The following is a 17,952-nucleotide window of genomic DNA, read 5'->3' as shown; positions in this document are numbered from 1 at the left end:
CCTGTTTCTCTCAGAAGACAACATACTGGTGAAAAAGCAAATTGTGGAAACAACTGGTCAATGAGAACTCAAGAGTATCTACAAACATTGTCACAGATGAAAAAACACTAAATAACCGTGCTATCGTCTTAAACGTCTAATATATTAAGATCATTTAAACTGCCTCGTCGTGAACTCCCTATGAATTGAAACATGATCACTACAGGCTCAAAATAATTTGTTGGAACTGACTGACAGGGGGGTTAAAGGGATGCGAGTCCCAAACGCTTTTTCACCTGCTCGCAACATATCGTACACACAATTAACATTCAGACTGTAATTGATATGTACTTGAAAGTCTTTGCTAACTGCTGCTGTGAACACGATGACAATAAAACCCCTGCGTGATTTGAAGCTGAAGAAAGAAACGCCATCAACCATCTGACCTGAAGATTAGATCGAAACCTGTCAGCTCAGACTCCCCGAGGAGTTCATATCGATTGTTCATGTTTGTGAAGGAACAGCAATTGAATTGGAATAAAGCCAGTTACATTCAGTCATATCTTAAATGCACATATTCAAACACACCAATATAAGCCAAGCACATTTCACAGGAGATTGTTTACTGTAATAAAATCTTCCCGGATTCCCTTCTGAAACTTTTTTTTAAGAGTGAGGGCTGAAGTTCCGGCTGGGAACAAAGCTTCTTTTACTGACGCCTGAACCTGACACGGAAAGCCTGAACCGAAAGCTGTTTTTAATCTGTGTAGCGCCTCGGTATTTCCTTATTTTGTTTTTTCGAAACAAGGCAAACTTGCCACACTGTGAAGCAGCCTGCACAGCCAGGCCTACCAGAAACAGGGCTTATTGTTATACTCGCATCAAAAAGCGAAGATGTGGGATTCACCGAGATAGAGGGACGCTGTCTGTTACTTAACGTTCCAGCCTTGGAGACATAACTTAAAGGAAAACATTTCTGCCCATTTGTATCTCGAGGCGGGAACACAAGCACACGGAGTTGTTGAATGCGATTAACTTCATGTCTACATTTTTAACTGCAGCTTGATATGAATGCATCATCACACAGTCCAGTCACAGCTCGACGAGAAGCTGACAGTGGTTCAGAGCTGATCTGACGAACTCCGAATTTTAATTAGAGTCGGTTCGTCAACGGCTCTACCCCCCACCCCCCCCAGTCAACCCCACCCCGTTCCAGTTTGCAGCTAAGTGCTGATGAGTCGGGAGTCCTTTTGATAACGCAAGCTCGCGTTGCCATCTCTGCCTTTCTCACTCCATCCCCCGCGGGCTGTGCAGATATTCTCGCCAGAGTGCCACATTCCCCCGCGCACAGCTTTAAGGCATGGACTCGCCAGCTTCTGATCCCTCCCCTGCTGCCACAAACCAGGCGGTTACTGAAGCCAGGGACGGCCAGTTCGCCCCGGCATCTGGGCAGCAGAAAGAGAGGCGCAAGATGGACAGAGACACCGAGATGAGAATCAGTGAAAGCGCGCAGTTCGGCGATACAGTGGAGAACCGAGGTGAGTGTTGCTGATAACAGTGGAGTAGAGGGAGGGGCTGGAGGCTGGGAGCTGGGTCATTGCTGGACAGGTCGGGGCAACTGGTCTGCGAATCAGTTACCAAGGCTCTGAAAACTTTGACACAGGCAGCACTTCACTATCATACAGTGTAGAGCCTTAATTGGCGTCCCTGTTTGACTTCAAATCATGATTTCAAACAGAAAGAGAAAACCTTACATTAGAGCCATTTGGCAAGTTCATTTATTAATTCTTGATCAAGCTTAAATGCTCCTTCATGCGGAGGCTAAGTTGTCCGCAACACAGATGCAATGAAATACCTAAGGCTGTTTATTATTATTAAAGCTCCCTACAAAAGCAAGTGCTGATTTTTAAAAATAATAATAAAATTAAATCTCCAGCTCATGAAGAACTCCCTGGTCTTCGCGGATTTAAGGTGCTGGTGTAAAATGTACAGTCATTCTCGTTTTATACCCAATAATCCCTGCACTCACCTGGGACCATGACTATCAAGCACCAAATCGCAAAGGATAATTCATTTCTGCATTGACCTTTCTTATAGGTTTACTGGAAAGCAGCCAAAAGCTGAAACCCCATGAAGCTCAGAGCTACCGCAAGAAGGCGTTGTGGGTGTCCTGGATCTCAATTCTTATCACTCTGTCCCTGGCTGTGGTAGCCTTCAGTGAGTACCCAAACATATTCCCCTGATCTTGCAGCTTATCAGAGCTCCTTTAACCTTTAAAAGATAATATCTCTTGTCTTAGACCACTATCAAGTGAATGGGCGATTCCGATCAACAAAGTGAAGGCACGGTAAAGGGAAAAAAGATGAGGAATGCTGATATTTTGGATCTGTTTTGTTATACTACTGTACTGAGGAAAATATTTTCTTCACCCCACCCCCACAACCCTTCTACTGAGACCTAGCGTTTTATTAAACTTCCTTCAGTTAATGTGATATGTGCACAAGTCATTGGGAAATGAGCTTTTTTCTTTTTAAAAAATGCATCATTTTGGACAAGATGCAGTCTTTAATAACAATTTATTGTGAAATAAAACCTTGACTAAACAAAGGAGCAAATCCTAGTGAACCAGGATGTCAACATAAGCTAATGTATTTTTATTGCAGTTTTGGCTTCCGAAAATGGAATAAATAGTAGTTATAGTTTGTGGTTGATAGGAGAATGCAATAATTGTGTCCTTTGTTGACCTTTATTAGTTATTAGTACAGGTGTTGGATGTTTTGTGAAAGGTCCATTCTTTGATATGCTTCAGAGAAGGAATTTACAGTGACCTGAGTACAGTTTCTGAATGAATGCATGCACATTGGCATCTGAGGTTGGAGTGGTTTTGATTTTGGATTGAAGACTGCAGAGTTTGAAAAGATTCCAGTCTGGTCTGTAGATGATCCCCCACATTTTGGTGAAATGTTGGAGGTGAGGTATTGAAACAAAGAGAATGGAGAAAAGAGTTGGTGCAATGACACAGCTCACACACAGGCTTGTTTGACTTCACTTTTCACAGAGATGAGTTTTGTGATAGTTCCAATGGTGACACTCATGGCTTACATGACATCATGGAGTGATTATTGAGGGCAACTATATTTGAGGAGGATGCTCCAAAAGACTTTGAAATTAACTGTGTCTAAGGCTATTAGGAAGTTTTAAAAAAAGACCAACTACAGTGGTTGGTGTTGTTTGTTGCACTTTTCTTGAACTAAGTCATCTTCCCACAGCTACCACATCTCCCCAAATGATTTAAGATTAATGGTGAAATCATGGAAAATTCTTGGGAATCTTCTGATGATGAAGGCAGACTTAGATAGTGGGGATGATGTGCTAACTAAGGAAAAGATTTGGTGGGAGAATGGGGCACAGAGCAGATGTTAAGTAGTAAGCAAGGTCCAATTAGATGTAGAAGGAATGGCAGGACAGTCAAGAAGGTAGAAAAGACATGGGCATTAATAAGGCACAGAAGAGTTCTGGATGTTCAAGCAAGGATCTTGACTGGTAAGATGGATGAAGTTAAGGGTATTGATCAGCGCATGGGTATGTGATATTGCTGCAATCATTGAGTCAAGGTTGAAGGAAGGACAGGACTGGCAGCTTAACATTGCAGGATATAGAAGTTTCAGGTGGGATGGTGAGAAGAAAGATCGGTGGGGGCATTGAATTATCGATAAAGGAAATCATCACTGCAGTAATGAGGAAAGACATCATTGGAGGTCTTCAAAGGAGGCTTCCTGGGTAGAATGAAAATGAAAAAGGGACGATTACATTGCTGGGGTTATACCACAGGCATCCCAACAGCCAGAGAGAGATAGAGGAGCAGATATGTAGGCACATCAGAGAAAGGTGTGAGAGAAACAAGGTTAGAATTGTTGTGGACTTCAACTTTCCTAACATTAACTGGGATCAGATGGGGTGGAATAAGCATCCAGGAGAGTTTTTGTGCCAATACGTATTTAGTTCTACAAGAGATGGGCAGTGTAAACCTAATTCTAGAGAATGAAGCCAGTCAAGTGGTTGAAGTATCAGTGGGCAAGCATTTTGGAGATAATGACTATAATCCTGTACGTTTCCAAATCATTATGGAAAGAGATAAGGAAGTGCAGAAATTAAATGTCTAAATTGGGGAAGGCCAACATCAATATCATTCAACAGATGGAGGATCGGAAAGATTTCTGATTGTAAGAGACTGCTCCTTTTTTGAGGTATTTTAGGTGTTGGAGGTAATTTCCTCGAATTCCAGGAGCAGCAATTACTGTTTTATATGCTGTTGCATTGTTTTGGAACTTTGGAGAAAAAAAAAAGTCAAAACAATGACACTTTTAAAAGGGAGAGAAACAGACGAAGGCAGCACATGGTCAGGTCAGTGCAGGAGAGAGAGAGAGAAAGAAACCCACACTGCTAACTGACACAGCAGTGAATCTGCACAGTTACTGCCTTTGCTGTTGAATTCATGTATCACTGGACATCAGAGTGTATCTAGGAAAATTAACAAACAGTGAAATTCACAAATGACCTTGGAGGAATCTGTTTGGAAGAGGACAGAAGCAGATAAGTGAATAGTTGTAAGTGTGGCCTTGCTGTAAGTCTGCTGTAGTAGGGTGGGTTCTTTTTTGATTATATGTTTTATTGAGATATGTCTCTTGATTAAATTTAAAAATACAAGACCTCAGTGGTGAGCAAGTTGTTGGAGGGAATCCTGAGGGACAGGATGTATATGTATTTGGAAAGGCAAGGACTGATTTGGAATAGTCAACATGGCTTTGTGCATGGGAAATCATGTCTCACAAACTTGATTGAGTTTTTTGATGAAGTAACAAAGAAGATTGATGAGGACAGAGCAGTATATGTGATCTATATGGACTTCAATAAGGCGTTCGACAAGGTTCCCCATGGAAGACTGATTAGCAAGGTTAGATCTCATGGAATACAAGGAGAACTAGCTATTTGGATACAGAACTGGCTCAAAGGTAGAAGACAGAGGGTGGTGGTGGAGAGTTGTTTTTCAAACTGGAGGCCTGTGACCAGTGGAGTGCCACAAGGATCGGTGGTGGGCCCTCTACTTTTTGTTATTTACATAAATGATTTGGATGCGAGCATAAGAGGTACAGTTAGTAAATTTGCAGATGACACCTAAATCGGAAGTGCAGTGGACTGCGAAGAGGGTTATCTCAGATTACAACAGGATCTGGACCAGATGGGCCAATGGGCTGAGAAGTGGCAAATGGAGTTTAATTCAGATAAATGCAAGGTGCTGCATTTTGGGAAAGCAAATCTTAGCAGGACTTATACACTAAATGATAAGGTGCTAGGGAGTGTTGCTGAACAAAGAGACCTTGGAGTGCAGGTTCATAGCTCCTTGAAAGTGGAGTCTCAGGTAGATAGGATAGTAAAGAAAGCGTTTGGTATGCTTTCCTTTATTGGTCAGAGTATTGAGTACAGGAGTTGGGAGTCATGTTGTGGCTGTACAGGACATTGGTCAGGCCACTGTTGGAATATTGTGTGCAATTCTGGTCTCCTTCCTATCGGAAAGATGTTGTGAAACTTGAAAGGGTTCAGAAAAGATTTACAAGGATGTTGCCAGGGTTGGAGTATCTGAGCTATAGGGAGAGGCTGAACAAGCTGGGGCTGTTTTCCCTGGAGCGTTGGAGGCTGAGGGGTGACCTTATAGAGGTTTACAAAATTATGAGGGGCCTGGATAGGATAAATAGGCAAAGTCTTTTCCCTGGGGTTGGGAGTCCAGAACTAGAAGGCATAGGTGAGAGGGGAAAGATATAAAAGAGACCTAAGGGGCAACGTTTTCACGCAGAGGGTGGTACGTGTATGGAATGAGCTGCCAGAGGATGTGGTGAAGGCTGGTACAATTGCAACATTTAAGAGGCATTTGGAAGGGTATATGAATAGGAAGGGTTTGGAGGGATATGGACCGGGTGCTGGCAGGTGGAACTAGATTGGGTTGGGATATCTGGTCAGCATGGACGGGTTGGACCGAAGGGTCTGTTTCCATGCTGTACATCTCTATGACTCTATGACTCTAAGTATTAAGTTAGCCAAGAGCCATGTTTTGTAGAGGAATAAGACAATGCTATTTTCAGGATCTGCAGATTGGAAAAAGTAAAAATGGTCCTTAGTAGAGTGATGTGCTTTTCATGTCGGATGTGGGAGTTTAGGGAGAGTTTACGTGTTGATGAGGATTATATCTGCAATAAATTCCTTTTGTCGCAAATGGATTGGATGGAGCAACAATTAGAGGCAATGAGGAATTTATAAGAGCAAGGGGGTATGATGTATATGGGATGCTGGGTCCTAGAATATAGGAGCAAGAAAGTCTTGTTCGAACTTTATAAAACATTGATTAAGCCACAAATGGAATGCAGTTCTGGTCATCACACTATCGGAAGGACATGATTACACTGGAGAGGGTGCAAAGAAGATTCATTAGGATGTTGCCTGGGATGAAAAGTCTCAGATATGAGGAGAGACTGGATGGGCTGGCTTTGTTTTCCTTAGAGCACTGGAGGTTGAAAGAGATTTTGATTATGGTATACAAAATTATGAGAGGCATAAATGGGCAGCACGGTATCTCACAGCATCAGGAACCCATGTTTGATTACAGTCTTAGGTGACTGTCTGTGTGGAGTTTGCAAAGTCTCCCTCTGTCTTCGTGGGTTTCCTCCGGGTTCTTCAGTTTCTTCTCAACAAAATGTGGCCTTGTGTCAAGTGCTGTCACTCTGACCTTCACCTGGAAGTCAGCTTTTTTGCCCATGTTTGAACTAAGGCTGTAGTCAGATCAGGGGTTGAGTGGCCCCGGTGGAACTGAACTCCACCAGCTTACTACTGAAAGACTGATACTTATTTCACATGAAACATTTCCATCTTTAGACTTCCCAGGAATTCCATCATTGTGCAAAACAAAACTTGACTTGCTGTCATTCCCTTGCTGTCACTGGATCCAAATCCAGAAACTTTTCCCTGAACAGCATTGTGTTCTATCTACACCCATTGGACTGCAGCCGTTAACAAGGCAGATCACCATTACTTTCTGAAAGGCATCTGGGAGTAGGCAATAAATACTGGCCCAGTCAGCAATACACACATCCAATGAACAAACAAAAATCTCTGAAATATTTAATACATTTGATAACAGATAAACAACTGTACCTGATATTTCTATAGCAAGAGATCAAACATATTCATGTTAATTAACATTTCATTGCAAAAATTTCAGTGTGCAAAATTTGAATTGGAAAAAAGAGGAAAAGATTGAATACTGCAACAAAAACTCCTACTTACGACAGCTTTAATGTATTTGCATTCAAGACACTTTCCAGAAAAGTTATCGAACAAAATTTGACATATTAGAAACAGGGAATCAAAAACTTGGTTAAAGAGGCAGACTTTAAACTGTGGCTTAAAGAGCTGGGAGAAACAGTGAGAATTAAACACTGAAATTGAGAATTTAGGACCAAAGCAACTTAACATTCAGTGTGCTGTTTTGGGAATGTTCAAGCGATCAGAATTAATGAGCTTAGAATCTTAAAGGGTTATGGGACTTAAATTACAGCGATGGAGAGTGTTGAGGCCAATGAAATTCTTGAGAACCTTTTAAATTAGGGATGTGCAGCAGGTCTTAATTAGACAAGTGCAGAGATTAGTGTGGGTTCAGGGAATAGCAAAGGCTGCAGTGTCAGCTCTGTATTTATGAAAAATACTCCTTTTCATGCTATATATTGAACAAGCTAAGTTCATTACTTCCCTTACACATTTATACATTGAGCATATTTTGTATACATTCATATAAAATGCATGAGTAAATGATCTGAGAAATGATTTAGCTTTGCCTTTTCACGAAACTCAATTATTAAAATGTAGTAGTGCACTTTTTCTTAAACTTCAGTAAAAACAAATATTTTAGTTTTTCATGTTTTTAATAAAATTTATCCTCAAACAAAAACAAATATCCATTTTCAGTTAGGACTAAATTTGTTTCTGAAAAGTGCAAATTCATTTCTAGGTATCCAAATTTTATTCAGTCAAAAGCAAAATAAAGAGCATTGTTTTAATTAGAATCATGGCTATTATTAAAATTCAGGTATTGATGAATTATGATTCAAAAATACATATTTCTCCAAAAATAACCAAAGTAAACAGAATAAATGCAGAATGAATTAAGCATACAATGAACAAGCCAGTCTACAAGACTGTAGTTTCAGAGATTGACATAATACCCAAAAACTTATCAATACCTGCAACAGTCTATGCCTCATCTGTTTATTCTAAACAGCAATTTATATTTATATAGTGCCTTGAGCCATAGAGCAAGAAGGAAATGGACAGAGAAGGTTTTTGTTATATGTAAATGTTGATTGAATGCTTGATTCTAAGGGTATGTTTAAAGCAGTACAGAATTAAAAACGATATTGAGGTGTTTAGGGATGAAATTCCACATCACTGAGCCAAGATTCTAATGGAACTGTTATTAATGGAACAGAGGCGTGAAAGATGTACAGGCCATAGGTTAGAGTTAGAAGAAGGTCATAGGTTAGAATTAGAAGAAGGCTATATCATCATGCATAAGAAGATGCAAGGTTGCATAGGTATTTGTATGTATATGCGTGGAATTCATGGAATTTATGGAGGGTGGCCAGTGGCAAAGCAAACTGGCAGAATTAGATTCAAGAGGACTTAGTCAGTGACAGATATGAGGAGAAGAGGGAGGAAGAGATATTATAAAGTCCTTAGTGATAGATTGGTGTTAAGTTTGAAACACAAAGAACTCAGGAGAAACTTCCTGACACAACAGGTCCATTGTTACAGAGTGAGCTTAGAGGATGGTCATCCTCAATAGTGAGGTCCATGAACGAATTAGTTTCAAGTTATTATTGGTGTCAGTTAAAGATAACACCATACAGGATACATGAGATTTATATTTTTGAACATGCAAAAAAATCTGTTCACCATCATTAATACCAGAGATACACATTGATGTGCCATCTTTGTTGCATTGCTTTTTAAGAAAGAATGAGAAAAAGTGTTCAATGTTTTTTGTTATTATTCTGAACAGATTGATTCAGCAGTCTGTTCCATCAATTGTATCTGACAAAATTACAAAGTTAAAATCAACATCTGAATCAAAATGGGTACAATGCACAAAAACAGTGAAATGTTTTATTTTAGCAAAGCAATGAGGGACACTAATCTGTATCATTGTGGATGACGTAGTTGTTAGTTATTGTGGACCCATTTGTTCAAAAATGTGATGAGAGAACGTATTGTTAACATGATATTTTTGGGCCGAGTATTTTAACTTGTAAAATATTGTTAACTTTTCCTGCTCCAAGAATATATCATTGGTCCCCTCCTATTTGGCAGTGACATACTATCCCTCAGCAGCTTAATCTGAAAACACAAGGTTAGCTTTCCAATATGTCTTGGTGACAACCAGCTCTATTTCACCATTGCCCCTCGTGACTTTTTCCCCCTTGCTAATTTGTCAGGTTGTTTATTCGACTAATGGTTGTCAGGTTGTTTATTCGATTAGTGGACATTTCTCTCAAATTGAGGAAATATTAGAAAGACTGAAGCAATTATTTTCATTCCCTCCTCTAAATTCTGTTCCCCAGCTATCGCTGCTCAGTCTGAGATTACGACAGTCTCAGTTTCCAAACTCCTCCAAATTGCCATCACATTTCATCCTTAGGTAAGCTTCTGATCACACATTAATGCCATCACTAAGACACGTATCTCCACCTTTATAACTTTGTCCAACTTCATTTCTGTTTAATCTTTTCTGCTGCTGAAACCCTCTTGCATATTTAAACTTCTAAACTTGCTACTTTTAAACTTGATTACTCTGATGGAATTCTCACTGCTCTCCCATATGTTACACTTTGTAAACTTGAGGCTATCTAATTCTTTTCTGCCAATGTCTTAGCTTGCACCAGGCCCCCTTCTCCTTTCTATTCTGAGCTCAGTGACTTACATTGGCTTCTAGTCGAACAATGTCTTACTTTTAAAATTCTTGTTGTTGTTTCTTAAACCCCTCAAAGGCCTGCCATTGCTGCATTTTTAAGTTCCTCCAAATCACAACTCTCCAAAATATGTGCATACCTCTACTTCTGCCTCTTGTGCATACTTTATTTTAATAATTTCAATCATTGCACCTTGAATGGTCTAGCACCCATTTTTAGGAATACCCTTCATTATTATCTCTGCCTGGATTAGTGGTGCTGGAAGAGCACAGCAGTTCAGGCAGCATCCAAGGATTTCGAAGCTCCTTGGATGCTGCCTGAACTGCTGTGCTCTTCCAGCACCACTGGTTTCCAGCATCTGCAGTCATTGTTTTTACCTCTATTATCTCTGCCTGTCTATACTTTTCTTCATTCAATCATATTGGCCATCCCTAGTCGCCTTTGAGAATGTGGTGGTGAGCTGCCTTCTTGATCCACTTCAGACCGTGTGCTGTAGGTTTACCCACAATATCCTTAGGGAGGGAAATTGAGCCTGTGACATTGAAGGAATGATGATATATTTACAAGTCAAGATGGTGAATGGCTTGGAGGAGAACTTGCAGGTGGTGGTATTCCCATGTGTCTGCTGCCCTTTCCAGAGGGGAGTAAGTCATGGATTTGGACATTGTTGTCTAAGGATTCTTGGTGAATTTCTGCAGAGTATCTTTTGATAATATACACAATGCTGCCAAGGAGTGTCAGTGGTGGAGAATATGAACATTTGTGGTTTGGTACAATCAAGCACGCTGTTTTACTCTGGATGGTGTCAAGCTTCTTGGGTATTTTTGGAGTTGAACTCATCAGGAAGTGGGGAGTATTCCATCATACTCCTGACTTGTGCCTTGTAGATGGTAGATAAGCTTTGAGGAGTTAGGAGGTGATTTACTCTCTGCAATATTCCTAGCCTCTGATGTCCTCTTGCAGACACAGTATTTATGTGGTGGGTTCAGTTCAGTTTCTGGTCACTGTTAAACCCAGGGTGTTGTTAGTGGAAGATTTATTGATGGTAACAATATTGAATGTGAAGGTTAGGTTGACTTTTGTTGGAGGTGATCATCGCCTGACATTTGTGTGGCATGAATGTCACTTGCCTCTTTTCATCCCAAGCCTGGATACTGTCCAGAGCTTGTTGCATTTGAACATGGACTACTTCAATATCTGAGGAGTCATGAATAGTGCTGAACATTGTGCAATCATCGAACAGCCCTACTTCTGACGGTATATTGGAGGCAAGGTGCTGAAGTTTGTTGGGCCTAGGACACTATCCTGAGGAACTCCTGCAGAGATGTCCTGGAGCTAAAATGACAGACTTCCAACAACCAGAACCAAATTCCTATATGTCAGGTATGACTCCAATGACCAGAGAGTTTGCCCCCTTATAAACATTGATTCCAATTTTTCTAGCATTCCATGATGCCACACTTGGTTAAATGCAGCCTTGATATCAAGGGTGATTACTCTTATCTTGCCTCTGGAACTCAGTGCTTTTGTTCATGTTTGAACCAAGGCTGTAATAAGGCCAGGAGCTGAGTGGTACTGGCATAACCCAAACTGGATGTCACTGAACAGATTATTGCTGAGCAGGTGCTGCTTGGTAGCATAGTTGATGGCACCTTCCATCAGTTTACTGATGATTGTCAGTAGACCAATGGGGTGGTAATTGGCTGAGTTGGATTTGTCCTACCTTTTGTGTACAGGACATACCTGGTTAATTTTCCACATCGTCAGGTAAATGCCAATGTTGTAACTGTACTGGAAGAGCTTAGCTAGGGGAATGAAATGCTCTGGGGTATAGGTCTTCAGTACTATTGCCGGAATGTTGTCAGGGCCTGTAGCCTTTGCACTGTCCAATACCTCCAATGATTTTTTGATATCACGAGGAGTGAATTCAATTGACTGAAAATGGATATCTGTGATGCTGGAGCCTTCTGGATGAAGATTGTTGCAAATGTTTCAACGTTTATCTTTTATCTGGGCTTTTCCATTGTTGAGGATGTGGATATTTGTGAGGCCGTCTCCATCAGTGAGTTGTTTAATTGCCTACTACCATTCACTACTGAATTTGCCAGGATTGCAGAGTTTAGATCTGATTCATTGGTTATGGGATAGCCTAGTTCTGTCAAAGCTGCTTATGCTGTTTGACATATAAGTAGTCCTGTTTTGTATCTTCACCAGGTTGACACCTCAGGTAACCCTGGTGCTGCTCCTGGCAAGCCCTCCTGCACCCCTCATTGAATATGGGTTATTGATCCTCTTGCTTGATGGTAATGGTTGAGCAGGGGGTATGCCAGGCCATAACCTTGTAGATTTTGCTGGAATATAATTCTGCTGCTGTTGATGGCCTTCAGTACCTCATGGATGCCCAGTCTTAAGCTGTTATATCTGTTTGAAGTCTGTTCTATTTAGCGCATTGATAATGCCACACCACAGAAATGTATTCTCAATGTGAAGGTGGACTTTCTCTCTCACTCATAGCGATAATGTCATGGATAGATGTATCTGTGGCAGGCAAGTTGGTAAGTATGAGGTCAAGTATGTTTTTCCTTCTCTTTGGTTCCTTCACCACTTGCTTCAGATCCAGTCTAGCAGCTATGTCCTTTAGGACCTGACCAGCTCAATCAGTAGTGTTGCTGCTGAGCCACCCAAGTTTGTGCACATAGAAATCCTACATCCAGGGTGTATTCTGTCCTACCACTCTCAGTGCTTCTTAAAGGTGGTGTTCAACATGGAAGAGTACTGATTCATCAGCCGAGGGAGGTGGTACCTGATAATCAGCAAGAGGTTTCCTCAGCCATGTTTAACTTGAAGCCATGAGACTACATGGGCTCCGGAATTAATGTTGAGGACTCTCAGGGAAACTCCCTCGTGATTCTGTACCACTGTACTGCCACATCCACTGGGTCTGGCCTGACAATGGGGCGAGACTTTTCCAGGGATTGTGATAGTGGTGTTTGGGACATTGTCTATAAGGTATGATTCTATGAATATGACTATGTCAGGCTTTTGGCACTAGTCCCCAGAGGTTAGTCAGAAGGAACTTCCAGTATCAACAGGGCCTTTTTTTTTTGCCATTGTCATTTCCAGTGCTTTAATAACTCAGGAGACCCAAATGGAAAGGAACATCATTTATAGTTGAACACCAGAATAGAGCCTCTACTCATGGTGCACATAGGCTAGTGCCACCCTAGGACAGACAGTTCCATAGTGCTATGACACACTTCTGGAATAGGTGGGTCTTAGATCCAGGTCACATGGCTCAGAGGAAGGGGAACTTCCACTGCACCACAAGACCCTGAGGGTCATGGATCTACTTTATTTTCTTTCCATATCCAGAAATGCTCTTATACATAGCTAAATATTTTCTCTCCATTACTAAATCACAATGACTTATTTCTTTTTTAGCAATTAGACTTCATGGCGATTATTACAAATGAGCAGTTTGTGGGCCATTTCAGAGGGCAGTTGAGAGCCACCCATATTGCTGTGGATCTGAAGTCAGGCCAGATAAGGACAAATTTCCTTCCCTGAAGGATATTTGCTTTTCATCCTTTTAGACATACCTTACACTTTGAGTTGTCTGACAAAATACCTCCTTTCCAGTAGGACTATGCAACTTTTACTTTACTTACTTTGTTTAATCATGTTTAAAAATGTTTAAAAAAAATATTTAAGCACTATAGAAAAAGAAGCTGGTGCAGCTTTAGAAATATTCAGTGTAATAAATCTGAGAACAGCTGGTTTCCAATCTGTACTGTCAAAAAGTCAAACCTTACTGGAGTGCCAAAATATAATAATTAACAGTTGGCCTATAGAAGACTTTGGAAATATGTTTCTCTCAAAAGCTGGGTGTTATATACTTGTGAATGTTCTGGCTTTGGAAGGAGGGGTGAAAAATAATTTGTGATATGAAATAAAGCTGTGACTTTAGCTTCAATTATTGGAGTTGGTCTTTCTTTCATTTTATTGAAAGTGCTGTAAATTCTGATGTTTAAACATTCTTTCACATAATATGGGTATCACTGCTAACAGAATGTTAACGATCTATCCTTAATTGTCCTGGAGAAGTTGACAGTTAGCAGCCTTCTTGAATCATGCAGTATTTCTAATGTCTACTTTTTTATTGAAAAAGGGTTTTTTTACAAAATTATACAAAGTACAAAAGGTAGTATAATAACTTTATATTACAAAAACATTAACAATAAACTACCTACTACTCTACAAACCAAACCAAAACTATCACGAAGGTGCAGAACAATCTTTCCATATTACAACTTGATAATTAGTTGGAATTGGAAAATTAGTTTAAATTAGCTTACTTTATACTAAACTGACATAACTTAACTTAATTAAATTAAATTAACTTACACCACCTGGGCACATCCCCACCGAAGCTCCCATCCACAGGAGCCTGAGCCATTACATCCATCTTTATTCAAGCGCCACCCCCCCCACCCCACCAAGGTCCCTGGACAACCAAGCCCACCCCTCACCGCTGTATAAAGGCCCTGGTTAGAATGACTGACAAGTCCGTGTCTATAAAATTTAAAAAGGGCTGCCATGTCTTATACGTTTTCTGGTGCACCACATTCATAAGAAAACCAAGGGGAACATGCTCCATCACTAATCTATGCCACCCCGTTAGACCTGGGGTTTTTCTGAGGTCCAGCTCATTAAAATGTTCTTCCTTGCACAACATGTGAGAATGTTGAATAGTCTCTTCCCGTGTTCATCTAGTGAAGGCAGATTCGTCAGTCCCAAAAGAAGTGATACTGGATCTGCCCTAACTTCAATTCCCATGATCTCCTCCACCTCATTCACTATGGCACCTCGGTACCTGGGGATCTTATGACACAACCACAGACAATTTTTTTTACATTTCGGACATCCTGGAGATATTCCTTTCTTGAATTTTGCTTATCGCTTCAGGGACATATGGGTTTGTGGAGAATCTTCAATTACAGAGCCTTCGCTTTATTACACATCAAGATCTTCTTCACATTCTCCCATATGTCCCCCCATGTTTCAGATGAAATTTCTACCCCTAGTTCCTGACTCCAGACTCCATAGAGTTTTTACACATCTTCCATGGTGTCCCCTCTCTGTAAATGGTATAGGGTACTGACCGAGAGAGTGTCCGGAACACTCATCTCTTCATGTCAGACTTGTAGGACTGCGTTAAGAGTATGCTCCTCCTCTGTATATAATCCCTAATCAGAAAATAATGGAAGAAGTCTCTACTAGGTAGCCCATATTTGTGACGTAACTGGTCATAAGACATCAGGACCTCTCTGTCAAATGGGTCTCCCAAACAGAAGACTCCCTGGACCTCCCATGCTTTAAAGCCGGAATCTATTGACCCTGGCCTGAATCCTGGGGTTCCAACCAAGGGGTAAACGGTGTGGTCTTATGCAGATTACCCTTTCCCTGCTGCATGTTTATAATAATTGGACTTCTACAATGCCTTATAACAGATTTCATCTTATCCATAAACAACAAACTGAGGAGGGGACACCTTGTCTGGGAGGCCTCGATCAAGCCATATCGACCTCAGATCCTTCCACACCCAATCACTCACATAAGACAGTAAGGCACTTATTTAGTATGGCTTAAAATCTGGGAGATCTACCCCATACCCTGTGGGAGTTGCAACTTGGTGAATTTAATAAGAGAGAGCCCAAATAAAGGATCCAAACCAACCAGCGCAGCATTTTCATGGGGTATAGTAACCGAGGAAGAACATTTTGATCAGGGCTAGTTGGCCTAACCATGATATTGGTAATCCCTTCCAACGCTGAAAATCTTATTTTATCCTTTCAAACAATTGCACAAAGTTAGCACTGTACAGCTGGTGGAAAGGGGTGGGGGGGGGGGGAGGGGTAATAAAAATACCCAAATAAAGAAAACCTTTTCGTGACCACCGGAAAGGGAATTCTGTTCCATCCTCCAGATCAGGCACTCCCGCCAAGCCCCCCATGGGCATGTTTTCCGATTTTGTAAAAATAATGTTATACCTTGAGACCATGCCAAATAAATTAATCTTTTGTAATAACCGAGGTACAGACTTTTCTGGGTTAGCCAGAAAAAGAAGAACATCATCAGTGTAAAGACTAATTTTGTGCTCTCCCATTCCCACCTTTGAGCAACTATTTCAGAGTCCTTCCGAATAGCGTCTACCAGCAGTTCAATTAGTAAAGTGAATTGCAGCTGTGAGAGAGGATACTCTTATCAGCTCTCTCAATACTAAAATTATCTGATTTTGTGCTGTTCGTGAGGATCGCCGCCATAGGGTCATTATACAGCACCACCTTTCACCTAGTGAAAGCCCCTCCCCAAGGCCAAAATGTTCCAAGACACCAAAAAGATATGGCCACTTCACCCAGTCAAACACCTTTTCCACATCCAAGGAGTTCACCAAGCCCGGAATTGACCTCTGCTGACATACCTGTACTATATTCAACATTCTCTTGATATTATTGGAAGAGTTATGACCCTTAATAAAACCTGCCTGGTCTTCCTTTATGATAGTGGGCAACATCATTTCCAATCTCAAAGGTAGCATTTTTGACAGGATTTTAAAATCTAGGTTCAGTCGTGAGGTAGGCCTATACAAGGCACAATCCTCAGGGTCTTTCCCTCTCTTTAAAATAAGGGAGATATTGGCCTCTCTAAGAGAGTGCGGAAGGCAGTCCTGACTGTATGAGTGTTTGTACATACCCAATATTGGCTCGGCCAACATGTTCTCCTTGTAGAACCTGCTTGGAAACCTGTTCGGGCCAGGTACTTTGCCACTTTGGAGTTGCCTTACTACCTCTTGTTTCTCTTGTATAGCTAAGTGTGCATTCAAAAGGGAGGCTTGTTCTGTATTTATTCCTGGGAGGTCCAGATTCTCAAAAAAGGATTCAGACCTTGCTACTCCATCCTCACAACCCTCTGTCTGGTATAACTGCATAAAAGTTTCTAAATGTCATATTAATCTTTTTAGACTCGCAAGTAATAGTACCAGTTCTGTCTCTAATGGACACAATGGACTACAGGACACTTTTCTTCCTGGCCAAATATGTCAGGTATCTACCTGGCTTATCCCCATATTCAAATAACCTTTGTTTCGCAAAGGAGACCTGTCTCTTCATCACCTGGGTAAGTACTGAATTCAAAGCAGCTCGGAGAGCTGTGACCCTCTGTAGCTTAGTCACTGACAGTCTGTTATAATATGCTGACTTGGCTGCCTTCAGTCAGACCTCAAGCATACATTGCTGTTCTCCACCCTCCCTCTTCCTGGTTGCTGAAAATGAAATAATTAAACCCCTTAAATAAGCCTTGGTGGTCTCATAAAGCATCGATGGGTTACTGCCGAACCCGAATTCATGTCCCAGAAGGTCCTAAACTCCCTTGTGAAGTACTCGATAAATTTGCTATTCTTCAAAAGAAATGGATCCATGTGCCAATGCTGCATTTCTATTCTATTACCTCTAGTCTTAACATCTAAGTACACTGCCACATGGTCCGAAATGGCTATATTCCCAATCCTGCAGGATAACACCGAATCCAGACAAATTGATGGAACAAAGGACATATCAATTCCTGTGTGGTAGTTGTGTGGGTTGGAGTAAAATTTAAAATCCCTATCATTAGGGTGGAGACACTAACCCCAACTCCCCACATAAGTCCACCAACTGTCTAGATTGTGGGCAGATACCCAAGAGATCCCTTGGCATCCTGTCCACCTCAGGGTAAATGAGACGGTTAAAGTCTCCTCCTACAATCATAAGGCACACTCCAAGAGCCATCAATTTAGAGAATGCATCAATTAAGAATTTAAGGATGTGCGCTGGAGGACAATAGACGTTCAGGATGCCATACTCCTCCCCCTGTATTAAGGCCTTAAGGATGATGAACTGCCCATGTTCATCCTTAATTTGGT

General features: G+C 41.1%; 1 protein-coding gene across 1 annotated transcript in view; it reads left to right on the top strand.

The window, feature by feature from the left end:
• The first annotated feature begins 901 nt into the window (after positions 1-901).
• LOC122551707 (transmembrane protein 163a) overlaps positions 902-17,952 on the top strand; it is a 230,540-nt gene continuing 213,489 nt past the window's right edge. The window contains exons 1-2 of the mRNA XM_043694055.2: positions 902-1,517; positions 2,077-2,196. Of these exons, the coding sequence (XP_043549990.1) occupies positions 1,340-1,517; positions 2,077-2,196 (298 nt within the window). The 5' untranslated portion in view covers positions 902-1,339. The remainder of the gene's footprint in view (positions 1,518-2,076; positions 2,197-17,952) is intronic.

Source organism: Chiloscyllium plagiosum, unplaced genomic scaffold (assembly GCF_037043375.1).
Source record: "Chiloscyllium plagiosum isolate Xiang-an unplaced genomic scaffold, Cpla_swu_hap1 HiC_scaffold_7, whole genome shotgun sequence".
Classification (NCBI taxonomy): Eukaryota; Metazoa; Chordata; class Chondrichthyes; order Orectolobiformes; family Hemiscylliidae; genus Chiloscyllium; species Chiloscyllium plagiosum.
This window is presented reverse-complemented; position numbering and strand designations above follow the sequence as displayed.